The sequence below is a fragment of the Neodiprion fabricii genome, chromosome 3 (assembly GCF_021155785.1).
Source record: "Neodiprion fabricii isolate iyNeoFabr1 chromosome 3, iyNeoFabr1.1, whole genome shotgun sequence".
Lineage (NCBI taxonomy): Eukaryota > Metazoa > Arthropoda > Insecta > Hymenoptera > Diprionidae > Neodiprion > Neodiprion fabricii.
Genome location: NC_060241.1, coordinates 35385130 through 35412547, shown reverse-complemented (window position 1 = coordinate 35412547; position 27418 = coordinate 35385130). Strand labels below are relative to the sequence as shown.

General features: G+C 39.4%; 1 protein-coding gene and 1 long non-coding RNA gene across 8 annotated transcripts in view; one reads left to right on the top strand and one right to left on the bottom strand.

Moving 5' to 3' along the window:
- LOC124177459 (KH domain-containing, RNA-binding, signal transduction-associated protein 2-like) overlaps positions 1 to 27418 on the bottom strand; it is a 69706-nt gene that overhangs the window by 24193 nt on the left and 18095 nt on the right. For all 7 annotated transcript variants that reach the window (XR_006869614.1, XR_006869615.1, XM_046559839.1 and 4 more), the window contains exon 2: positions 7142 to 7263. Coding sequence is in view for 5 of the 7 variants with exons in the window: in XM_046559839.1 (XP_046415795.1) it covers positions 7142 to 7263 (122 nt within the window). In the remaining 2 variants the exon portion in view is untranslated. The remainder of the gene's footprint in view (positions 1 to 7141; positions 7264 to 27418) is intronic.
- Positions 15955 to 17394, top strand: LOC124177468. Its single transcript, XR_006869618.1, has 2 exons — positions 15955 to 16789; positions 16861 to 17394. It is a non-coding gene; the product is annotated as an uncharacterized LOC124177468 (long non-coding RNA).

The following is a 27418-nucleotide window of genomic DNA, read 5'->3' as shown; positions in this document are numbered from 1 at the left end:
TTCTTTCAAATATGTTGTTACATGAATTTGGGAAATTCCATCATTTAAATACGAGTGATTTTTTTATTCTACGTAAAGTTCGGTACAAAGTCTGTCCAGAACTGTAATAAATTAGTATTGATTAGCCATTCAGCTAATTGTAAACAAATTTTTCACATCTGCTTTTAGCAAGGTTTGACGGTCTCCAAAGCGTTTTTACATACTCTCCACAAGAGTGAAGCTTCTATATTACATCCATGATATCGGCATCACCTCCTCGGCACCGTCGAGACGATGCCATAATATTTCGTTCCCCCTGACTTATGCTACGCGCGAAGAGCATCGAGAAACCACTTTCGAGCATTACCCGGGGCGGATGAAATAGTCGGCCTTTATTATAACGATATTGTTACATCGAGGTCTAGAGACGCGTCGGGGGTTGAAAATAAATTGACTCGAGTGAAACGACGGTTTCGCGTAACTCGCAAAGGTGGATTTATTTCACCATGGGTGTATTAAATTACCGCGCAGCGTTATTCCTTAGGTATATCTATATGTGAAGAAAGGGGAAAGGAAATCTCACCAGCGTACATGCATAGGTATATATTCGCAGGCAGGCAGCCTGCATCCATTACGTAAAACCGTGTGAAAATAGAAGTTGACGCTCTAAGAAACCGCGAAGAGAAGACGACGACGACGACGACGACTCTTCGCAGAGTGCTCCGTTGAAATATTTACTTACTTCCCCATCTGTACAAACGTATAAAATATACACATATGCCCGAGCCGTACAGGTGTACATGCATCCTCGTACGACGAGCGAAGACAACGACGATTCGAATGGAATCCTCCTTTCCAAAAGAGAATTTGATACACGCCGAAGAGTGCGGTATTCCTTCGCACATATTATTCCCAATCCTCGCGCCCAGGTTAAATTTAACAAACGCGTGTACCTTGTTTACCTTGCAGATTGTAAAATCAAATTTTATAAATACTTTATATCTTCAATTATTTCTCCCCTTCTCGAGGTTACAAAATCGGTACGAGAGTGAAATGAAAAGGTGTTTCAGAATTTTTTATCATACTCAGCTAATGTGTGACTGTAACACATGCCTAACGAAGAATAAAATCTAATTCTGTAGTAATAAAAATATTACATTATTAAAAAACAGGATCTTTCATTATTCACAAGCATGGAAGTGATGATTTAAAAAAAAAAAAAAAAAAAATCAAGGAAATAGCGCCGAGAATACCGATAAAAATATTCAGAAGCTTGATAATATAGGGCTTGATTCGACGAATCATTTGTTATTCACGAATCGAGTTGCGATAAAATGTCATAAAAACAGTGCTAAATTAGTCAAGGTGCGTGTAAGTATAATAAAATCTGAAACACGGGAGACTTTCAATATTACAGCAAGTTGTGCTACGTGGAATAAAATTTGTATCTTACGGTAGACTCGCCGCAGTATGACGAGAACGATAAGAATAGCGTTAATCATAAATTTTCGAGGAGAAGATAGAGGGTTGCCTTCGCCGCGCTCGCCCAGCTATATCCGGCTGTATCGGGCAGATTACATCGCGCAAGGCTTGCAGGGTTCTATCTCCGCGTTGTTACCCGACACATCTTTATACAGACATACCTACACACGTGGATAAATAGATAGACAGATACCTGCGGACATATAAAGACCCTTGCCACTTCGGCAAAAACGTTCTTGATTTATTGCTGATTGCGGTATTTGAAGGAATTTAGGAAAAGCTTTCGTTCGTTTATTCTCATATTGCTATACACATGTATACCTGTTACCGTATACTATATACGCTGCTTTCTGACCAGCTATCCATCATCGCTTATACAGCTCTCTGTTCGAGAGAACATTCGACACTATAATACCGGATCAAAATCTTTCCTCGAGCAATTCGCCGCCGCTGCTGTTGCTGCTGCTGCTGCTACTGCTACAAAGTATGATTGAGACTAAAGCTTGGCATCTTTCGATGTCATTTCTAGTACAACAAGTTTTTTCTTCTCGAGATCGGATGCCAAGATCTTTCACGATTCAGGCGTAACTTGCAATTAGTGAGCAGCAACCTCGGATGAAGACTAATTGTGTTGTTTTTAGATTCCGCGATAAGTTCCCGGTGAACCAATTTCACGTCACCTAAAATTTCGTTCGCGATGGTTCGCTGCACTGATCAAATTCACGAGTGAAGATGCACGTCATTTTTACTGGTCACTGGCGATGAAAACTGTTAGAAATATCTCCGTTATTATCGGGACAATCATAACCATATTATTTGCTATCTATATTCCCTCTAGTTTTATTTACCAAAGATTCATTTCCCACGAGCAAATACGTGGAAAGTCTAGTATAGCAGCATCGATAGGCACCCACTGATTGTCTGGGATCAGGGAGAAAACCGGTATATTACTACCTAAACGCTACGCGAACCGACAGACAATGTACGAGTATAAATATATATATATATATAGATAAAAATACATACACACACACACCGTACTATCATCACCAAACCAACCAATCTAACAATAAGCCGAGTAGTAAGAGAGGCAAGAGAGTCACGTAGAAATAATTATTGGATTGATCACGTGATCGGAATACGAGCTTACGTATCAACTCTTCTCCGTCTCTGGATTCGGTGGCGCGAAAAGATAAGATCGGGAATAAAATTCACGTTTCGGAGATCAATCAAGGGTATTCGTCGTTCCGTTAGATCTGAAGTTTATCACCGATAGAATCCATCGAAGATAGAAAAGTGTGCAAGGTGTCTCCCAAACAGCATATTAAATTCAAAAATTAATGCATTCAGAAATATTTCATTTGTTATAGTAACTAGAAAAATTGAGTAAAAGAGGTATCGTTAAAAAAAAATGTTTGAATAATGTTGGAATTACGAAAAACGAGGTACGCCTAACCATCTTGCGCTATTGTCGATCCTTTTTTGGTAACCGCAACGCAAAATCAGTTTCTGAGGCTTACTCTGCTTTTTCAGTTAAACAAGGCTTTAACGTCAATTTATTCTTGCACAAGCATTAAATTTTCGCATCAGTTGCAAGAAAATATAGCAACAGTGATCGTAATGAGAATGAATAGTAACGGATACCAGACTTTCCGGTAACGGGTAGAAAAGTAATTTTAATTTTCTACCTAGAACTATATTTTTCGATTGTGGTAAACAATGAAAATAGTTAAGGACTGAGCGGCAACCGGAACTAAAAATTTCTCTCTGTGTGGATATCCAAATTGATGACAGTTGAGCGGGATCCAGGAAATTAAGGAATTCCCGTTTTAACCTTCGTACTTTATACTTGTTAAACTGACCCCTGTACCCGCACGATACAAGCACCTTGAACGTCATACGCGCGGTGGACGGTATAATTAAAATTTCGACGTACACCGGAGCACAATTTATATAGGTAGTTATGCAGGTACATACAAGTCTGTCTCCGCGGTGAAATGCGATGTAGATTTATGCATATGAGAGGAGAGATTTTCAATTTACGAACCGAATAATATAATGTGAATTGCGAACGAGTGGACGAAGCGAAGCGTGTGATCGAATCTGATGCATCCGAAGGCGCGGAATAAAACACGTTTTCTCCTTCCCTTTCTCTATTTCTATCTATCCCTGTGTACGTATGAATGAAATGATATAAAAGATCGGATTGACAAGAAAATTAACTTTGTACTATATTATGAAAAATCAGAACAGTTGCTCCTCGTCGTTGCTTGAGTATAATTTAAACGTTATAAGTTTGTATGTATAACGATATTGATGTATATAAAAACACCGTACTTCTTATATGGTCTGTTTTTAATCATATCTACGAGTGAAATGTCAATACAAAAAATAAGCATTGAGTGTAAAATTTGGAGCGCAGTTCACAGCGATTAACCCTAATTGCACTGAGAGAAATTTTTAGTTCCGGTTACCGCTCAGTCCTTAACTATTTTCATTTTTTACCACAATCGAAAAATATAGTTCTTCGTACAAAATGAACATTAATTTTCTAGCTGTTACCGGAAAGTCTGGTATCCGTTACTATTCTTTCTCATTACGATCACTGTTGCTATATTTTCTTGCAATTGTTGCGAAAATTTAACGCTCGTGCAACGATAAATTGACGTTAAAGCCTTGTTTAACTAAAAAAGTATAGTAAGCCAAACAAACTGATTTTGCGTTGCAATTACCAAAAAAGGATCGAAAATACCTCGTTTTTTGTAATTCCAACAATATTCAAACAGTTTTTTCAACGATACCTGTTTTGCTCAATTTTTCTAGGTACTATAACGAAATTTTTCTCAGTGTGGTCACTCTGGGTGAATTTAACCCCAAAGATTTTTCATTCAAACTCTTCGTAGAGTTCAGGAATAGAGTTTCACAGGTATTTTTTTTTTTTGCACAAAATCAATTCTGTAGAAAAAAAAAAAAATTCCGCGACATTTTTTTTCCGTTTTGCCTCAACTTTGCCGATGTTTTAAAATATTTAAACAATCAATTTTGGTTAGGAAAACTGAGAGAGTTTTTTCATGCGTCTTTAAACGATACGTAGATATTTTTTTTATAACTTTAGAATTCATTGTTGAAGCAAGATATCATTTTTTTGGAGCTAGAGTGAATTTCACCCAGTGTGAGTTACGCGATTCTATTGAGGTGTCGCCAATTAGGGTGAATCGAAACGCGCAATTCTCTTGCTACATATGATATCCATTCTGCACTACTGCAAACGGTGTGCAGCTAACACCAGACAACGATAACGTGCGACTAATTACCACCGTCGAATCTACGGAGACCTGCAGAGTGCAGAATTCTGGAAACGGGATGTGCAATATTGCCAAAGTTACAGTTAAATTAAAGAGCTTCGGTTGCCTTCAATTAGAGCGGAAGCGATTAGTTGGCAAGTTGAAAACGCGTTTACTAACCTTATTTATCAGAGTATCTACTCCAGGTGTTTTTCAGGTATCCCTAGGGAATAGACGTTCCGTTTATATACATATTCTCATACGCCGAATAAAATGAAGTATTTGCAAATCTAGCGTCTGCATTTTCTATTTATCAGGTTTGTATGCAGGTAAAGAAGAAATATGAAAAGATAATAAAAAGAAGACAAACAATGAGATCCCTGTAGAGATAAGAATGTCGAGGGAAATTCGTTCGAGTTTCGAAGTAGTTAGATATATATATGTATCATAAATTTCAGACTTGAGCAAATCGTGAAATACGTCTTTTTTTTGCGTTCGTTCTCGTTCTCTTCCCACTTTCTATCTCTCCCTCTCTCAATTAATTTTATCTCTTGTTAGACGCGGAGTAGTGCATATATACCTATGCTCGAGAGAAAAATAGGTATCAGCGGGAGAGATTTTTCACAATGACAAAGACATCGCTATAAGTAACATACTACATTCAATAACGTAATATTAATACAAGCTTGAAACAAATCGATTGCTCAAAACGTAGGTGCAAGAAATTTTTACGATATATAACTTGTAAGCTCCTGCAGCTTTCATCCCATTGTAGTATATCAGGTATTATCATAACGAAAAATATAATTGGATGGGAATATCCGCTCGTCTCGATCCACGTCTGCGTGTAGAAATTTACTTAATAATAATTCTTGACTACAATGGTTGCACGAGATATTGAAACCAAACGACGAATCAACTTTCATACACAAAAGAGACAAAAATAAATGAACGAACTCTGCATCGCAGCTAACGAGCAGAATAGCGAATGAAAACTTTCGGGTAGCCATTAGATATAGATTATATACTTTCAAAAAAATTATATCAAACGTAGCAAAGATAATAAATCATGACGAGTGTTTCGATCGTAACATTACGATGACGTAGTTTTACAAAAGTCTATTCATCGTCGACAATTCGATATCTTCACAAAGTAAAACGATCTCTCAAAAATTTGATAACTTCTCCATACACAAAGAAGCTCGTAATCTCTATAACAGAAAAAAAGAGCGGTAAACGCTCATGTATGAAAAGGTGTAAAACTTTGCGAAGAATTTTTGAGCACGTATCCAGAAAGTTGCCCGGCAACAGCAGACAACAATTTCACACGTGTGTCGATCGGTCAAATCAGATATATTGTATACCGTAAGATATTATTAACGTCTAAAAGCTCGGCAAGGGCGAAGCGAATCAGTCATGCGAGAGGTACAGTAACGGCTTGGAGCGATCGAAGGCAGAAGAAGAAAAGAAGAAAATAACCGCAGAGAATCCAGAGGTGGATAGAATTCGATCGATACAATAATTTACATGCGAATAGGAATAATTCATATGAAAAGATCGATCGATCGATGAATTGTAATCATTCCACCTTTTTACGGTTGGTGAGGGTATTTTTTTTTTTTTTTATTTCGATTCAATCCCGTTCACGGAATGGTACAATATTTTTAGCGCAGTTCCATCGTCGCTCAATGATTTGAAACCATTCGGAACGGACACTAAAATTGAAAGAAAAAATATAAAAAATTTCACCTTCAATTCGACAAACATTTTTTCATTCCATTCGACGACGCGAAACGACGTTACGATAATAACAATAATAATAATGTGAAATAATAAAAGGATACTGTGATATTCAAGACTTTTTCAGCGTACCTTGTTACTGCCTGTGCATAAAGTAGCAATTTTCTTACGAGCATACAAAAATCCCCGGGTAATATTTCCTTCTCAGCCCAATCTCGTTACCGACGAGACGTTTAACGAACTCTTCGAGACGAGTTAATCCTTAATTTCAACGCGGACGAATGTCACCGAGTTGGCAAAAATCCTGCAGAGATGAAGATGAGAAGACAAGGGAAAAAAAGAAAAAAAAAAAGAAAGAAAGAAAAATATTCCGATGGCGCTAGCGCGAGTCTTCACTGACAATTTAGTCGCTGTTTCCGAAGACTGCGATTTTCATCAACATTGTACAAATTACACATACCTACAGACAAAGTTCAAGTACAGGATTATTCGGGCTCGGGTATTATAAATCGTCAACTCGCGCATACCTCGTAAAACGGACGATTAAAGGTATACCTTATCACCATTATACCTATGCACACGGAACATAATGAAAGCTGGAAAAGCGATGAGGGATTCGAGCTGATTGCGATAGAGGATTAATAGAATATTCTTACCTTTGGATGCTCACGAACAGGCACCAGGACCTTGACCGCTACCCTTATCGGTTTTTCTCGATAAATGTCAACGTACTTCGGGTCTCTCAACGGTTTCCCAATAGCTTGTGTCTTTTGAATTTCTGGAACAAAAAAAGGGCAAACAAATATTATTTATTCCCAAGAGATCCGTGCCCGGCTATCGATACGCGATTCTCTTACACGGTTCGCTACCTTTCTCGGTGCGAATCCGGTTTACCTTACGTGTGTACCATACGAATACCTTACAGGCAGCTCTAGTAGATATAAAATGTCGACAATTTTCCCGCGTCCCGTTCGTGCGGTTTACCTGTTTATCTTTCGAGTTTGTTACCTTGGCTGGTCGTTTGTTTCCTTCGAGGTAGATTTATGGTCGGGTAACCGGACGACACCGAATATCTCCTTCTCTCTCGCTCTCTTTTCTCGCTTTTTCTCGGCCGTACAGTGTGCCCAGAAACCGAGTGTATGTATAATTTAATTAATTTTCTACATTTCGCACCAGAATTCCTCCGTAATAGCAATTAAAAAGATTTCTCACGACTTTTAGCTTTAGCTGCATGAAAACACGCAGTATGAGGCACGTAATCGAACTCTGAATACAACTTTTCATGCGTGATATATACCATCACCGGCAACCGGAAAAATATTGTCGAATCGAATTGTTGCACCACGAATGTAATTTCAATCCATGGACGGCAATGGTGATCCGGAAAACGAGATTACCTGCAGCGTGGTTTTCTATAATCTCTGCGATAAATTCAATCCAAATCACGAAGATCAGAAAGAAAATCATGCGCGGTCGTAATACGATCAGGATAAACTCCCGCCGAGGCCTGAGTAACGTTTTTGAAACTGACTTGGAGATTGAAAAATTCTCACGACGTTCACGTGACCGAAAATATAGAAGTATGGAATTCAAAACCACGTTACGTACGAAGCGAGGAGGTTTCCCTGGATCGTTTCACAGTATAAAAATCGAATCGCGAGATTCTTACCCACCGGCGGATAGTGGGCATCGGTATGGAGTGTATTCGGTGATACTGCACGGCACATTCCGCCGGGGGATCAGGGATGGAAGGCTAAAAAGTGACCAACCAACAGCCTCGAATACTATCCATGCAACACGACAATGGTTGATCAGGCACAAAAGGTTCGCTTTAGCGAAGAGGATACCCCTGCAGACGTACGTCAGGATATCTAGGTGGTGGTGATGGTGATGGTGGTTCGCTCCCGTTGGTAGCATCCTCGATAAAACTTTGTGAAAGGCTCATGTTTTGCAGCGAACGTGAGGCCGAGCCAAGATTCGACTCGCTTCTCTTCCCCCTTCTTTCCTCCCCCGCCACACCTTGGTATTGCATTGTGTTCCTGATATATCTTTGCCGTATTATCAAGCATCCGACGCCACCCGCTTCGCATCCCGTCGTTTCGTTCGCCGCCGCCTTCTCATCCTCGACTTTGGCTGGCCAAGGCAAACGGTTCGAAATAAATAGAAGGGCCAGGTAGCTTACGGCATGATCGAGAGTTGGAAAAAGTCGAGATCGCATTGTAATATAAGATCGCATGTAATTCGATGCACGAAATTGTGGAAGAAAAACTTTTTCACCGTCCTCCGATACATCGATTTATAGTTTTTCCTCGTCATGTTTTGATTAAACTATTTCTTCCGAACTCGGCGTTGATGTGACCCTTCAACGACGCAACGTCGAACATGACGGAGCGTACGTGGCGTCGATTATTTTGTATTACACTTATATCATCATGGGTGAAAAAACTCCGGAATTCTCATTAATCGATTTACCGCTCGCCATGCTGTTAACCGATCAGAAATCGAGGGATCATTACGGGTAACGAGATAACCCGATCGGAATAAGAAGAAGAAGAAGAAGAAAGAAAAAACGCCCCGACTTCTAAACGTCTGATCGACTTACCGAAAAATGTCAGGCTTGTGAAATAAATGTTATCAGCAGCTGATGTTCTTCTCCTTTACTTTTTCTCGATGATATAAATTCTGACGTTAAGTATAAAAGTAGAATGCTTCACGTACGTGATTCGACAGGCTTTCACGTTATCGCTTTTTTCAGTTACAATATCATGAATTATACCGTTTAATTAAATCATTCGAGCGGCCAGCACGTCGTCAACTTATAATTGTCTCGTTTAAGGAGCAGCAAGAAAAGAAAGGAAACGAGCCAATTCACAATTTCAGCGAGGCTGTAACCGAAGAATTTCGGCAAAGTCATCAAATTTCGAGCAGTGAAATTTTGTTAAAAAAGTTAAATAAGGGTGAAAAAGTTTAACATTCTTTTGATCATATCAGCGAACGCTTCTCGATCGCGCGAATGTCGTAGGATGTAAAATTCTCTTCAGGCATGGGACAACAAAATACCGAAACTCGTTCGAGGTTCGCGCTAAACAAAATGTACCTAACAAGGTGTAAATATATATATTTATTCGCGGATGTAATGAATATATATATAGACACACGCACACACTCACACATATCAAAAGAAAATCCCCGAAAAAAACAAAGTTTCTCTTTCCCTCAAAACGATGTTTCGAACCTTTTTCTCGAACACGAGTTTAGACCGAAACAATTCGTTTCTTTTTTATTTCATATCTTGTTATCTCTCAGATGTGAGGTTTTCGTTGTATAGTTATACAGGTACCTGCTGAAGAAGCAATTTGTCACGCATACGACGGTTCAAAATAATATAAATGTAAAATCTCGAGTCAAACTTTTTCACGACGCCCAAAGGCATCCGTATGCGATATTAGTTTTTACGAAAAGATTTAGAAAAAGATTATGTAGATTTCGGAAATTGTTTGAAGAAACAAAGAAAAAACAAATTTAACCTTAAAGCTATACCACACGTATACAATAATTAATTAGCCAATTATTCAAACAAACTATACATCGTAAAGTAGTTACGGGAAACCATTAACAGCCGTATAAAAAGCTTTGCAGCTAATTGAACGATATGCGTAACCGCTTTTACGCCCAACACGTAACTGAATAATAACTGCTCCGAAAAGCCAAAATCAATACTATACAACGAACTCAAACGGAATGTTCAATCCGAAACAGAACACAGTGTTTCACCTTTTTCTGGTCTGCATCACGAGTTGCTCAAATATGCTTGACGTACTGTAAACATCGTTTTAAAATATCTATGTATCCACCGATTCCGCATAAGAAAGGTACTTGGAACGCTATCATTTTTCTCAGGGTGCTTCAAACCGTGCGATATTGGGTCGTAAGGTTGAGACAGCGGCATGAAGAAGGGCTGGCTCGAAAGGTTGTAGGTGAACCTACCTCAACCCCAAGCTCGCCGAGAGATTTCAGGGTAGATTTTCACACGGACTATAGATTCTCATGAGCCGGCGCGCCGGTCGACGAACGGCGGCGAGTATCGGACTTCCGGTGGGCATCCGAAGTCGATGGGGCCGATAGGAAGGTGATGCCGAGATATACGCGGTCTGTATTGTCTACTCAATTATTGATAAATATGTTCCGCGTTTCGCGTTTCCCAGAGGTCGGCGAGACGTGGACGTCGGGGCCACAGGGGGCACGGAAGATATCGGCGTTACCGGGTGTCTGGGGTCGCCACGAGATCGGGGAAAGCTGGAAAGCTGGAAAGCTGGAAATCGAGAATAATGATAGTTGCTCGAGTGTTTTATTGGCTCCCGAATTTGAAATACGAGGGTCCGAGGGCCCTGGGTGTGTATATCTCCTCCTCTCCTCCTCTCCTCCTCTCCTCTCCTCTCTTCTCCTCGCTTACTCTTCTCGCCGCCTCCTCTTCTTTTCACCGAACTCAACAGAATAGAGCAGCAACCGCGCTATCTGCGAGTCATATATTCCGCGACACAGGACACAGATCTTCCCTCTATTCCAGCTCTGCGCGTAATCCCTCATGACCCGGGGCTTTCACGGTGGCTAAAAAGCCTCGGGTAACAAAGATTAGCGTTGTATATAACGCGGATGATACCGCGCGAAATAGGGAGAAGAACAACCTGTGGAACTGAAGACTCTTTTCACCATACCGTGCTGCCATAAATGTATCGTTGAATTCAACCCCCCGAAAAGGCAAAGATACGCGGTACCGTCAAGTTAAGAGATACGTCGTCTCGGCGCCCGTCGAAAGGGCCAATTTACTGCCGGCCGACGTTCTTTGCACGGGGTAGATAAAATAAAATGGTTAAAAAACGAGTCTGCCGGGATGCGGCGTGTGGCTTGTGGAATTTTTGTCAATATTCTTAAAACGACACGTCGAATAAGAATCACACCGGGACTGCATACGAGTTATTTTTAAGACTCGCGAGGAATTTCGTTGGTTCAAAAAACGCGACAGCTTTCTCGACGCTGCGCGTCTTCTCTCGGAGTTCATTTTTCTCCGAGATGAAAGAAAAAGAAACGATGAAAAAAAAAAAAAAAAAAAAAATAACTGACACGAGGTTCCGAATACCTCTAGTAGACGGAACGGCAATCTCGATCAAAAATAGACTCGTCATTCGCTTCGACACTTTCGACATTTTTGTCTCAAAAGAGAAAGAGCCTGAAAAAAATCATCTATTGTGCATTTAGAGTAATAAGAAAACCTGTCAAAGTTCGTTCTTCGCTGATATTGCTGTAAAACAATAGCGATAAAAGAAAAATGATCGCCAGCTGATCGGACAAAGTAATTTACCAAGTCTCTTTGGTAATTGGACGATTCCTCTTCTCCTCTAGTTAAAGCAGGAGAAGTAGAAGCGCGGGTAAGTAATTCGTGCTAGGTGTGATTCGGGGTAGAGAGAACGCCTAATTACCAGGGGTTCGTATTCAATGGTTTTCTGGGAAGACGCGCGATTTTATGCCAGTCGATAAAGTACGCAGTGTAGAGATACGAACAAGCCTGGGTAGAACCTTGTTTCCCAAGCTGTATGAAGTTTCTCGTTCTCGTTTTCTGCACGAATTGGCTAACGATTACAAGTAATTACGCGACGCTTTGTCCAATTCGTATATATAAACAAGAAAAACCCAGTGCCTTGCTTCGAGAGTGATTAACCTTCCGGCAATTGGATGGAGCTGTAGAAACATCGATCGGGAAAGAGTCTCGAAACAAAGACTCCGGCAAAAGTCAGAGAATAAATTGGAAAGGATCATCCGAGCATCGCGGGACAATGACGAGTTAGAATTTAAATTACAAATTTCGAGTAATGAAAACACTCCGCCTACTTACGGAGGGAAAGAAGGATGGATATATTCACCGAAGGGTAATCCCTTTTCCTTTTTCCCTTTGGGCAAAACGTTAAACGTTTCGTGTTAAACTCTCCTCGGCTCTCCTCCCCACAATGTATATACTGTGCCTGTACGATATATTTACTTTTTCCTTGCGGATATTCCATGGAAAATACCAAGCTGTCGCAAAATTGCGATAAATTTTCGACAATGTTTGTTACGCGCAACGTTCAGCTTTGTTGGAATACAGACGTCGGAGGACCGTTGCCGACGTTGATGAAACGTTCGTCAAAAGTGATTAACGCCCAGTCCTTTCCCTGTGCATCTTACAACTCTACGGTGGTTCACGGGTATGGGTGTCAGGGTGTAACGCTGTAGTCAGGCTCTCTGTCCCGCCATGTCACGCGATTAGACGGACTGGCAAAACTACTTGCGCTTGTTTGTCGGAGAACAAGACGAGAATCTAACAAGCGACAAGATTGATAAAGTCTTCGGGTCTGGACGATTCACCGTGGATTCACCGTACTTGTAGTATCGCATCGTCGACAATGTTTTCGGTGGTGAAACCTAACCGATTGTCGAGTAGCTCTCGAGCTGAACGCTTCAAAATGAAACGGTTTTGCTGGATTAAAATCAGTTTTCAATTTTCGATAAAAAAAAAAAAAAAAAAAAGATGTATCCGTGCCGAGAAATTTGGATTGGTAGGCAGGAACAACGACGTGCGCGTAGATGTTATGTAGATGTAAGGAAAAAAAAATTTTTTTTTATTTTTTTTCAAATATAAAAAAACAATAATAATAAGTGTAGCATAGATTCGCGGGCTGCTGGCAGTTCGTGTTGCAGGAATTTCGAATAAACTCGGCGGGTCTTTACGGTTGACAGGAGCTTTCCTCTATGCAAGAGTTGACGTACGAGCTTCGTAATTAATTCCGTGTCCGTCGCCTCTTTCAAGAGGGGACTCTAGTTTCGTGGTTCTTGTCTCTCGCGAGATGCATAACCGCATTCCAACTTAGCGTGGATACAACCGTGTACACGTACGTCAAAAACCGTTGGAGCATCCAACGGCATCCAACAGCCTGCATCGGCCCATTTTATTATAAACACATACTCGCGCCAGCAAATATTACGTGTAAACGAACAAACGTATCAAACACAATGGCCATCAATCTTGGCTGTGCAGACAAAGCGGAATTTCTACTATTCCGTTAATTTATTCAAAATTTGACAAGACACGCTTATTATACTTGTGCATGAAGATCATAACACATCGCCACTGCAACGGGACGTGACGAAAAGTATCCGGAGACAAACGGATGAAAATACTTGTACCGTAATGCGGAAAATTAGATCGCGGTGAGCGCAGACTAAATGATCATGTGAAAAAGTGCATGAAAGTTTTTTTTTTCAGCTTTCCCTGCTCTGCTATACGTAAACTGCAAGTACTCGGTAGCGCCAGAGTTGTAAAACTTTGATACACTCCTGGCCGATGTAAGGTTTATATATGTAAAGAGATCACAGATCCTTTCCGTAGAGTAAATAGCAAGTTGAATTGAAAAATCAAAAGAGAACCGCAAAAAATCATCGATAGATATCGAGGCCAAACTAATTATCCTTGATATCGGCAGAAACGAACTCTTCAAAGATATCTCCGATCCGTAACTGTTCGGTACAATTAACGTGTCCATTGATCAGTGTTGTTAATCGATTTGGACATTGTCCAGATCGCAACGGCGCACGTACGAGGAGAGAAATATAGTAAAGATAGGTTCGTTCTGGGTTTATTTTCGCTCCACGCTCGATTTCGTTTGAAAGTAAGGCGAACAGGTGCCGATTCTTAAATCGTCTCTTATGGTTGGAACAAGTTGCAACGCATCTGCAGGATGCAGGACGAGAGGAAAGTGCATCGGGCGATTGCGAAGGAGAAACCGAGTCCGAATTGTTTGGCTGCTGGTGTTGCTGGGACTTGAGAGCACCCAGATGTTTCCGGATGTAATAATTAGATCGGGCTTTCTCGTATCTAGGTTAACTATTAAAAGATCCTAAACACAGAGTCAAGAATAGTTACCGCAGCAGCCCGCGCGTTACGAGAAAACGGGGCTAGGGTGAATCTAGTTACCGGACGTTTAACTAGAACGGTTTGTCATTCAAATACGCACCGTATATATTTCAACCAATGTGCAGTGTATAAATTATTCGAGAACGCGCTCTTAATCATTCCCAGAACGTTTGTTAAACGACTTTTATATCTGGCAACGAAACCGCTACAGAGCTTTATGCTACACGGTATAATTCTAGCAGCCGTCTTACATGTTATATTACTCCACCCACGCTCGAGAAATTACCGATATCTTTACTCATGCTCCCCGTCTTACGGAGAAGACATTTTTTTCTTGTTTTCAGTTTTTCGTTTTTTGATGGTTAATTAGTTGATTACGAGTACAGACAACTAATCGTTCTCTTTGCTCGTTCTCTGTATCGCGTCGCGTGATCGTTGCAAAAAAAAGTGTAAGCGGTTGAAAAAAGATTCGTAAATTGAATTCTCGTATCCAGCCGTCCGATACACAAGTTTCAAAATACTTCAAACTTGGGGAAAAATTTCAACGATATACATATTTCATCAGATTTCCGAAAGTTTGAAAGGAAAGGCGGACACGGTATAACGTACTCGGAAGATTGTTATTTAAACATCCAATATCGCGAAATCGATATCCTCTCCAATCCATATCTCAACACAGGCATACCGTATATCTTGAATTAATTTTCGGTACATAACCGAGGATGGCGTATAGGCGTAACTTTGGGGAAAGGTATTTCATACAACATAACCGTCGTTGTATATATACCAACGAAGACATAAGCCTTAAGGGTGTTATTTGTTGGCACACTTACGTCGGAGCAGAGTGAACAACCTTACCTTCTAAAGTGAGCCGCAGAGCCCCCGCTGCGCGAAGATCGACCAATCGGGCAAAAATATAGGCATGTGAGAGGGGGCGTAGTGAGGTGGCAAGCAGAAGAAGACGAAGAAGAAGAAGAAGAAGAAGAAGACGAAGAAGAAGAAGAAGCGGCAGCAGCAGCCCTTTTCTCAACCCCCCCTCAAGAGGAAAAAGAACGACTGATTGCGAGTTTACGTTTAGAGACCGTAAGACGAGAGTGTTCGGCTTGAAAATTGAGAGAAGAGAAGAGAACGGGCTAAAAGAAGAGGGTGGATAAAAGCGGTGCCGAAAGACCGAAAAAATGTGTACGCACATCGTCCGCAATACCGAGGTGAATAAAGAAGAGCGCATTGACGGGAGTAAAGAAAATCTGCGAGTCAAGTGGCCGCCCTGATACGATAGGTGAGGCATCGAGGCTTCTTGCCAGGCGAATGAAACAGACGCGGTAAGTCGATGTTGGGTCTGCAAACTTATACCGCAGCTATTCCAGTTCGGTGTTATATTTAGAACCGTAAGAAGTTTTCTGCCGACTAGTCGCGTAATAATACCAATTTATCGCGACCATATTTAATAACACTCGGTAGCTGGTACCTAATGATCTCCACGTTGATGCCAGAGTTGAAAAAGACCCAACTCCACCCAATTAATTGGGTTTGATACGTTGTTTGACTTTCGTCACTGTTTACTTCGACTTAATACGCAGGCAATTCATGGTGGTTCCCACATTTACGTCAAAACACGTTGGTGGTACCGAAGATAATTTTTGCCTCGTAATTATTCCGATTTATACGTCTTTCTGAACTCTGAAACATTTCGTAAATTCTGCGGTATAATATACGAAGCAGTGAAGTGATGACGAAGTTTCGAAAGAACCAAACGATATTTACGTGAGGAATAAACTTCTCAGTATCGTTCGATGGTAAGACGGTAGATACGCTGTGCGATGCACGCCTACAGTAACGATCAAACAAATCACTAGTAATCATTGAAGTCCAATGATTGCCCGACTATCTGAGAAAGCAAAAGGAACGGACAACCGGTTAGATCGATTAACGTCTAGTGTCACGGTCAACTCGAATCTGAAATAGAACGAGGGTAACTAGATGCAGTTGCAGCAGCAGCAACAGCGCCTTGTCGTTCGGTCTTTGCTCTGTGACATTAGAGGAAGCGGCAGCTGCTGCAGGAATTTCCGAGACAAGAGACGCGCACTTGTCCGACGGATTTCTTCCCCTTGAGAAGAAGAGCCCTTGGCTCTTTCTTGGCACAAGTTTAGCAGACACCACGAACCGTAGAACGATCCTCGTTCGTTTGTTTGTTGTAGCTACAATTTGGCTGACTCGATTCTCGGGAAATCCGTTCCACCGCAACAGAAGTCAATGATACGATGACTGTTCTTTGAAATCTGTTGAAACCGGGGCAAATGAACGAATTGGAATAAAAGAGACGAGAGATCAACGATCCAACGAAACGCTATCCAAAAAGGTACCAGCCTCGTAACGAACTCGCGTAACGTTATTCGTGTACGTGAATATATAATAATAGGTATTTTAAAGTTGCTAGGGAACGATGCCAAGGAACATTGTTGCATAATGCCAACGTCGTTTTCTTCTTCTCCTTCTTCTTCGCAGCTGTGGAGCACGGCGTGTGTTCAGGTACCTATATTAACCCGGGTTGTGGATGAGATGAGGTTGTAGGATATAAGTTAGAAAGCTCCCGTGCAAAGCAACTGGCCAGCTTGCAGAGAAGCTGGTTCACCGCGCTGCTCTGAACGTTTCATTGAATATTACGCAGGCCGTAGAAGATGGATAGCGGTCGTATAGTGACAAATGTAATCACCATTTTGCTAGCATCAATTTTCAACCGCGAAATGAAAGCTCTGCAAGCCCGCGTTTGAAATATGATTCACGAGCGAACCCGTTTGCTGTAAAGAGATCACCGGTACTTTGCGTCACGTCACAACTCTATAAATGCAATGAGTGGTAATAACGTGAAATGTACAATAATACCTTGCACCTTGTGGGTTGAATTACCACGGAAATTACCAGGGTGGCCACAAATTTTTGTAAAAATAAAATTCCATGACATTTGTAGATTTTCCATAATTTTCCACGACCTTTTCCCAGTTCCAGTAAGTTACTAAGACCTAAATCGTTTAGCTTATTAATTTTATATATTCGGTTCAAATTCAATTCGCATTAAAGAAAAATATAATGTACGAAAAAAATTCAGTTTAAGAAAATTTTGTTTTCTCGACGAAAAAAAGGAAACTATTTACCTTAAAAAATCATTTCTAATTTCCATGATAGAAAATTGATATTTCCAATTTTTTCCACGACCAAATTAGAAAACCCCTGAAAATTCCAGGTTTTTCAGTTATTTCAGGTGTTTGGCTAGCCTGAATCACATATTTCGCAACCTGCAGACCGACGAAACAACCAATCCCAAACTATTATTTCCAGTCCATAAATTGAACCAAACACTCTGACTGCAGAACCGTCGTTTCATCATTATCAAAGGGTTGTACTTTCGATACGCGGTCGCATCGGAACGATCATCGTCCTCCTCTCCGCTCTACTTTATATGCGCCTGTGAGCAAAAGAAGAGATAAGACGGTATAAGCTTGAAAGCAAACTTTTGAATGAAACTTGTCGAAGCCGATAATACGGAGAGAATAATAATATTATCTCCTCGCAGAAGGTGAAGAACGACGAAAATTTCCTTCTAATCTCTGTCCTTCTCTCTTTCGGAAAATTCTCAAAGTTAGGGTTGGGTGCAGGTATATCAGCCGTACAGTGGCTCGTTTAATCTTCCTCAAACCGTGACGGTTTACCTTGCGATCTACATTCTCGCTGTGTTAAAATAACAGGCTTCATAGGATAAGGGGATATTAGGATTTCAATATTTTCTCATAGCACTGATACCGAATAGTGCAAAATTAGGTATACGCTAGGGTGAACGTTACTTTGGTGGTTTTGAAACTTTTTCAAATGCACCGCAGCAATATGTTCATATTATAGAAAAACAAACCCCTGTGGGTATGAAAAATTTCGAATATTATTAACACGTGCCGGAGGGTTCATTGAAATTTCGAAAATACATCAAGATTTTCGATTTTTTGTAAAATCGTTTGTTTCTTATAAACTAAAAAGGACTGCAAAAATCAATTTGATGCTTGAGAACGATGTTTATATTTTCAACTAAATGTAGAAAGAAAATAATCTGCAATGAGCGCGCGTGTTTCGTAGATAACGACACTCGATTGAACCGTAAAAATCATGGTTTTGTGATGTACATGTACATATGCAACAGAGTGTTGAGATTCAATGTATTTTTTTTTTGTACCCGCGTTAAATTGGGAGAATAAACATTGATCACAAAAATTAAATTGATTTTTTATTCCATTCTAGTTGGTGGAAAAAAATAAAAATAAAAGTAATAAGCCACCAGCCTGCAGCCGCACAAAACATCCCCTCAAACTAAGACCGTACAATGATATATGATGACCCACAAAGATCGGGGGCGCAGTTTTTGTTTAATGTTTTGGCAAAGATGTGATTGCGACGTACGAAAAGGTCGGTTGAAACGTGACTGACGAAAAACAACCCATATATTCCAGACCGAAAACCGATGTACGCGTTAAATAAGTGCATAAAATTTACCTTCCCGCAAGTTTCACGACCATCTTTACGACCCAAGGTGCTCCCGCCGAATTTATTCGGGGGAGGTTATTATAAGCTTACACCAAGGAAGAAGCTGTTAAAAAGAACGTTAAACTAGTAATGGCTGATGGCGTTTTATTGGTAGGGGGATTGCTGATCAAAGTTACTTCGTTAAGCTTTGATATTGTACAAGTTGCAGTCTTATTAAATGGAACAGGAATTATTTTCGTTTTATACAAATTAATGGAACGAAACTGTACACGGTGAAAATTTTATTTCAGCAATTTAAAAAAGAATCAGGAAACGTCTGGTGACAGATTTATGTTCAACGAGTCGGTGTATAAAATGATGAATGAAGTACGTGCAATAAAGCATGCTTGAGGATGGACAAATTATCAATGTAAACAACATAGTCGCGTGTCACATGTAAATAGTTTTTCGCAGACAGAGAAATGTCCTGCCTAGAAACTGTTTCTTTCTTTCGAATACGCGTACAGTTCCTACATATGATAAAATTATGCGAATCGAAGAATTTTACGATGTTCCCCGTTTCTTTTGAGATCACAAAACTGTTCACAGTATCGAATGTATCATCTCTGTGATGATATGTTACAGGAAGGATGAAGAAAAATTTTTCCCGATACTATTAATGAGCACAACGTAAATACGTACGTTTTACATAATATCCAAATGTTCTGTTATCTGTTCGTCGCAGCGAGTCATTTTTTTGACGAAAGATAAATAAAGTATAATACGTAATACGTGTATGATATACTACCCGTACGTCGCAGGAAAGATGACAGAAAAAATTGAAAATACAGAGGAAGGAAGAGGAGAGAAATAAGAATAAGAATAAAAAGAGAATAAGAAAAATACACTCGCATATACACTGCAGGGGGCAGAGTGTCTCCGATATTTTTAGTAACTTGAAAATAGCACCGCGTCCGTACTTCACGTCCGCCGTTCGTTGACGTCGACGACGACGACGACGACGAGGAGTGCCAGGGAGCTTTGCGAACCCGTTCCCGTCATCGTTTTTAAATTTACCGCAACCGTAAAAAGCTTGACTTTCCCCCGAAGTTAAATATTTTTACATCCAAAGCCTGACACGATATACTTTTTCACTATCGTCCCAACATCTCGCCATTTCTCAACGTTTCACCAATTGTTTCAGGTAGGTATTTACTATTGTTGTTCCGTTCTATCTTATTGATGAAAATTCTCTCCACTGTCAGAAATGGACAAATTGAGAGGAGCTAAGTAATCCTTTAATCTATAGCCCGAAGCTTTTAACGCGCAACGAACTTTGGGAGGACACCGCGACCTCTTTTTCATATCCTATGAAAAATTGGTGGTAAAAATATTCAGACATCGAAGTTGGAAGAAACAGAAGCTTGGGTACGACACCTGACACCGACAATTTGTACTAGACGAGACGCTTTGGTATCTTGTCTTCTTCTTTCCTTCCTTGGTTTTCTTTTTTTTTTTTTTTCCTTTTTTTCCCCTTTCTTTCGAAAATCATTCTCTCATATATTACAACCCCACGGTCATAACTCACCGATCTTACATGCGTGATAACCGCCATCATTCCCATCTAAAAGTCTACATTGCCATTAAAACTTGTTCACTTGCGATTTCTTCTTCTTTTTTTTTTTTTTCTATCTCTCTCTGCGTGAAAAAGACGAACGACGTCGCGTACGTGGGATGTAAATCAAACTTTAAGAAAAGACACCGCCGACACAGGATACGCGTCACGAAATAGAGTCGAAAAGTAGGTAAATCAGAGTCCGTTTCTTCGTATTCCAAGTTTAGCCTCAACATCGTTCGATATTGTTTAAATTTCAAAAGAAAAGAAAAGATAAACTGTGTTCATTACCTGTTCAGAGTTTTAACAATACACGGTTTATGAAAAATTTCACTATCTACTTTATATGTGTTCAATCGACTTTGGAACGAGAGATTACGCTCGAAATCCAGCTGATTTTTCGATTAATAAATTTAAGAGGTCATCGATCCCAACGCGGGAATCCCGGTTATTAAATCGAACGGCCTTGTAACGAGAGAAGACATTATTTCAGTCTCTAATTTTTTTTCCCAAGGTTGTCCGTCGTAAGATCCCATTTTCTCTTACGTAGCTGATATTTCATGTTAAACCGGATGTTCGACGAATGTAAAATGTCCGTGTACATCGGCACTGATACATATCTTTTATTTTATTTATTTTTTACCTTCTTCCGAACTCCTTCATTTTACGGTCAGAGTTTTTAAAACTAGCACAATAACGTCTGTAACTAACGAATATTAGACGAATGGGGGGAGGAGGAAGGGGATGGGATACGATTTTAGATTTTACGAGACACTAATTGTGAGCGGAGATCGGGATGGTCGGATTCGTTTGATGGATGCAGGCAGTGAATCTCAGCCGGCGACAAATATAGGTTTGTGTATATTACAGGCGACATTCGTGAGAGACGGACGGCGTCGCGACGCGTCGCTAAGGAATCAGGCCAGTTCCCATTAACCAAAATCCCAACGCTCTATAGTCTGTTATACAGGTATACTATTACTTGCCAAATAGTGGCACGTGTGTAAGCGACACTAACATCGCGTTTGTTTCCCTCCAATACATATACGTATAAATTTATCTCCCATTAATATAGACTACCATAAATATATGCCTGGGAATAAAAAAGTAGTTATATAAGTAAATTAGACAAACAAACAAGACATTTTTCTAATCATCAATTCATTCTAACCTCCCGCTTCTAATTTTTTTATTTTTTTTCTCATTTGTATTTTTTACTACAAGATTATTGTTATAGTATTACCAACTATTATATTATTCATTGACCGAGATCATTCGCTGAAAATTTATTTTCCCGTTTATTCTCGCCTGTTCGTAGTTGGGATAAAAAATATATCTATATAAATTTTCATCCTCTCTTCGACGCTTGTTTAAGTAGAAATATATTATGCATAAACGTGCAGATTATATTCAGTTATAATAATCCTAACGGCAGCGGCGTAGCAACGACGATTTGCTAATTGGTTTATTGATTAACGCGACCGATTCGCAATTGAGTTATACGTTAATACTGTGCTCGCAGACTTAGAGTCGATCACATTTTAGTCGGCAAGTTCGGTGTTATGCAAACGCTGGTAAAGTTACGTTTACATATCTAGCCAGTGTTGCAGATAACGCGTTTCCACATCTAAATTTAGATGATTTTCCTTCATTTTCTTGTATTCGCAAGTGGTCGGAGGAAAGATAAGAAAAAATTTCACAAATCCCTCAGGATTTTACTATAGTGCTTGGAAAGGAATACGCGAAGCAGGAAAAAAAGAAAAAAAATGAAAAATTAAATAAAACGGTGTATAAAGCCGAAGCTTGTAAAAGGAGAAAAAAGCAATGAAAGGTAAAGATTTTTTCACGTTACTATATAACTGTATCTTCATCCGCACACCGGTTATACGGGCTTCGCGAGATCGGCCAAAACAACCCTAACTTAAGCTTTCGGATATAATAAGATGGGCGGGTGGGGAAAGAACCGACGCATGGGATCTGTTCTATAAAAATGAATGTTCCGCGCCCGAGTAAATACGTACATATGTACGTATATGTATACAGTATAGGTGTACTTGTGTACAACCGCGGAGATATAACAAGATAGACACGTGTGTACACACATATAAATATATAGAGGGAGAGGGAGGGAGAGGGAGGGAGAAAAAGAGAACAGGGTGAGATAAGAAGAGAAGAACGTAGGTAGTATACATATATATATTATATTTTATACATTTTCTCTACTCTATCTCGGTGTCTCCTCGTATTTTCCCTCTTTCTCTCTACACCCACACTGTATATATATATATACACCGCGGGTGGTTGTAGAGAGAAAGAGGGAAAATACGAGGAGACACCGAGATAGAGTAGAGAAAAACAATAAACAGGGAATTCTTTAACGCAGGCTGACAGCAAGAGATCCACTGTAAACAATTATTGCTGGACCGTTTCCAATAAACGGGTCCGAACTCTGCAGCAGGAAAATAATCTGCGCTAAGAATGAAGTTGATAGAAATCGAAATAGCTATCCGACGAAACTTGCGGCATGCGTAATAAAAGGCGTCCATTGTTTTGAGATAACATATCGCTCTCCCCGTCAATCGCGGATGATTTTTATGGGTAGAAACGAGAAAAAGAAAAAAGAAGAAAAAAAACACCCAAGCCTGAAGCCAACAGCTTATACGGTGCTTTTTTTTTCTCCTTATACAGTAACAGAATCTGAGTCTATGTATGTCGAAAAGAATTCCTAATCTAAATTCAAGCTCGCGGAATAAATGAATGATTGTAAGATTTAGATTCATTGTTGTAGATTGAGTTGATTAGAATAATGAAATAAGACGCTTTGGCAGACATTATTTTTCATATTTAAACAAGATTAGAATTTTTATGGTTTCAAAATTCTACAACAGAGAAATATTTCGTTATAAACTGAGTTTTGATGATTTTTAACTGCAGTGTAGCTGGCCTGCGCATCAAGTTACAACACGCGTCAATGTTTCGCCAACTATTGCGAATACAATAAACTTATACGACGAAAAGAAGTAGCCGGCATAAAATGTCTGTAAAATATTATTATTCCTTGTACTGTAAATTCTCGATCCAAATTAACATTTCGATATATAATTAATGATTTATGAGCGAAAGCAAGTGCAGAAAAAAAAAAACAAAAAATGGCGCAGCAACGTCGACATACGTTGTACGTTTGTGAAATTTGAAAATACTGTGACACGACTGTATAAACAAGCTGATCAATCGCCGAAATTAAAGTCGATAGATACCCAGAGCCGAGGTTACACACACATAGTTAGGGAACGTTCAGAAACTCTACGTGGTTCTATTTTCACTGTATTTTAATCACCCCCCCCCCCCCCCCCAAATGGCACGTGGCTTTTGAATACTTTTAAATTTATAACGATAATAAATATTTTGAACATTTTACTTAAATCTACTATTATACAGTAAAAATAAGTATATTACACATCTTGTTAAATTTTGAAAGGAATTCAAAAAATCTCGAATTGAATGTGACTAATTATAACAAGGATATTTATACTGCGAAGTGTCCAATAGTCGGCGACGTTGTCCGTCGGTCGATATTCCGTGATATCTAACCGTTTCTCGCGATGAACAGACTGGGAAAATAGCAAGTCGAAGAAACGAGGCGGCGGGTAAGATTTTCTTTAAAGTTTTGAAAATAGATTCCTTGCGACGATGTGTGGGCAAGTGGAAAGCCGACGTCACGCCAAGTCAATTTTATCTCTTCGTTAAGAACAATAAAGTTTCCGTCCCGACGCCTCGCGTGTTAAAGTTACCGCGAAAAACAATGAAATGAACTTAATTTAATTCAATTTCTTGTTATACCACAGAACAAGTTTTTACCATAGAAACTTTTAACACGGTATTAGGTATTATTTCACTATACACGCAAACAACTCGGTTTTATATTATTGGTACAATGATTCCTGTTGTTATGCCTGCAACGTTTCGAGATGAGAGAACGAGAGAGTAAACTGACCGAAGAAAGAGAATCGGGGAGAAAAGAAAATAAAAAATAAGGAATAACATAACAGGGACTTGGATCAAGAGCCGACACGATTCTGCTGGGAAATGAATCAGGGGAAAAAAGAATTAGAGGGTGCGAGATGAGGATGAAATTAACGATATCCCCTCGCGTCTTGAGTATTATTAATTGACGTTCTAATGACGCCCGACGTCCCGATGCCTCTTTCCACCTCTCGTCTCCTCTCCTCTCCCTCCTCTCTTCTCACGCAACCGTCAAAATCCGCCATCTGACAAAAATAATCCTGCATCGCAATACCAGCGACTTTTCTCTCAGCTTTAAACGGCGTCTGCCATGCGGTTTTTTCTCACGTGCGTGTGCGATTTCACATATTATGCGTTATATGTATATCAGCGAAATTCGCAGCTGTTGATCCAATGCCAGAGTATATATATATAGTTTAAAAAATTATATACTTGTAGTGAAAAAAATACTCCTGCGTAACTACTTAAATACACGTTACGTATTTATTGTACCCGTAATAATTGAAGATGAAGACTATTTTGTATTTCCGAGAGCGGATACGTACATTTCACGTCGTTACACATATTTGTGGTTATGATATAGTCGCAAGGGATGCCCTAAAATCGCATCGATTCAACATTTCCTGCGTGAGCTTGTCATTTATAATTATGTACTAAGGTATTTGATATCGGTGTGAAATTTCAGAGATAATGTCAGAAACAGTGTGTTACGTATACACAGATAATGAAAAACGGATCAATGTGTTTGGAGTAGATATTCAGAGCAATTCCAACAAGTGCAAGTCATTTGTAATATCGTTCTAATTGTCCATGAATCCAGAAATTTATTTCGTTATTAAATAGATTCATAATATTTTTATATTTAATTTTTATATATATATATACACAATCTATACATATATTACCAAAAGCGTCTAATTTTTATTGCCATCACATACATAATACGTATAACGAACTTTTGGAACAAGACACAGCGATATGTATGCGTGTAAAGGTTATCAAAAGGGAAACGAGATGGAGTGCTTTCTTCATCAGTAGCCACGTGAATATGCATTCCGTGCCTTCTCGTCGCGGCCTTAGATAGATTTATCATTCCTCGAAACCCCGGCTTTATATTCTTCGAGCTTACATCTGAACAGGTAAATATAGAATATTCCTACAGTAGCTACATATTAAAGTTGGAAACAAGCCGCCGGGCTCTCTGGCGTCGGGCGCAACAAAAAGCAACGGAGAAGATGAAAACAAAAAAAAAAAACAAGAAAAAAAAAGAAGAAAAAACAACATTAGATGATTTTTTAGTAGTTGAACCCGCTTTCCCTTCGTTGTCCTGACAATCGGAACCCTTTCGCGATTTTGAAAGGAAAAATTCGCGTCCTCGTTAAAAAAGGATTGTAGGTATAAGCTAAAGGTGTCCAGTGACATCGATTACGTAGGTATGAAATTTCAGCATATATATGCGCACCTTTTCAGAATATGTTTTTTCTACAAACAATCAAAGAAGTGACATAAAATTCTACACGCGTATTTGTGTCTTTTTTTTCTTACCTGTCAGCATATAATACGTATTCATCTTTTTCACGTTTTTTTACCAAACATATTTTTCCAGCCAATAAATATTCGGAAGAAACCTATCATTGAGAAAGATTGTTGCTGTTGTGTAAGAATTTTCAGGGAATAACTTTACATAGAATTCCAGAACTTTTCTCAAAGAACTTTCTATCGTAAGACGATTATTACCATTATTACCATTATTATTACTATTATTAGTATTATTATTATCATTATCATTGTTGCGGGTTAATTTCACAAAAGAATTTCATCTCAGTACCTACGGATACCCTTCGAAAATTATTCAACACATCGAAATGACGGTTCAGGTATTTAAAATTCAGTCTTAATCATCTTCATCTTAACGCCCGAGTAACTCTACCAGTCAGCTCCTCGCCTTGTTTATCCGACGATCGGTTTCTCATCTCCAGCAGCCCGGTACTTAGTTAATTATCGATAATCGAAACTTGGCGAGATAAACATGGGTTAAAGTCTTCTGCTTTGGCGTTCACTTTTGACCGCCACGGCGCTGTCGATTAATTTAACCAAGTGAACCTTCCAAGAAGGAACAAACTAAAACCTCCTCGCATAACATACCGAGCTATTAAACGGGGATAAATTACTACGATATGCGAACCGAATGTGCTTCGAGCCTTGAAACGATCTCGAATAGTTTAGACAATTCAAGGTGTAATCATAAATGATTTTCGTAAATTTCCATTTCGAGTAGATGGAAAAAATCTACCAATAAGTGGGTATAACATTAATCAATAAAGTGCAATATTAAAAAGTTGTTTTGCAAATATGATAATCTTTGAATAGTTTGTTAACACTTGTAACACGACACGTGAGAAAAAATTATTTCAATAATTGGGCAAACATTTTTCTTTTTTTTATTTTGTTATTTCTATTGAACGGTAAACGTCAAATTGAATAAAATTGATGAGCAAATTCGAATATAATTACAAGGTGTGTACATACGGATGCTTGAGAAATCAATTAGAATCGATCGACCAATTTGCTTGTAACAATCAATTTTTTTCTTCTCTTCATCTTCTCTTAATACCGATAAACAAATAATTCAGCGTCACATTTCAAGATGAACGACCGTAAAATGTCGAGATAACCGAAACAACGATAAATTGCGTCGAAATAGCGAAACGCGTCGTAGCCTTAGGGGGTGTTTGGATTAAACGAGAGTGCGATTTAGTTGAATTAACATTTGTACTTGTCACCGGTAGCAACGCAAAGTGAAAATTATTCGCTACGTGATGTCGCGTTTCTGTTTTCAACTGC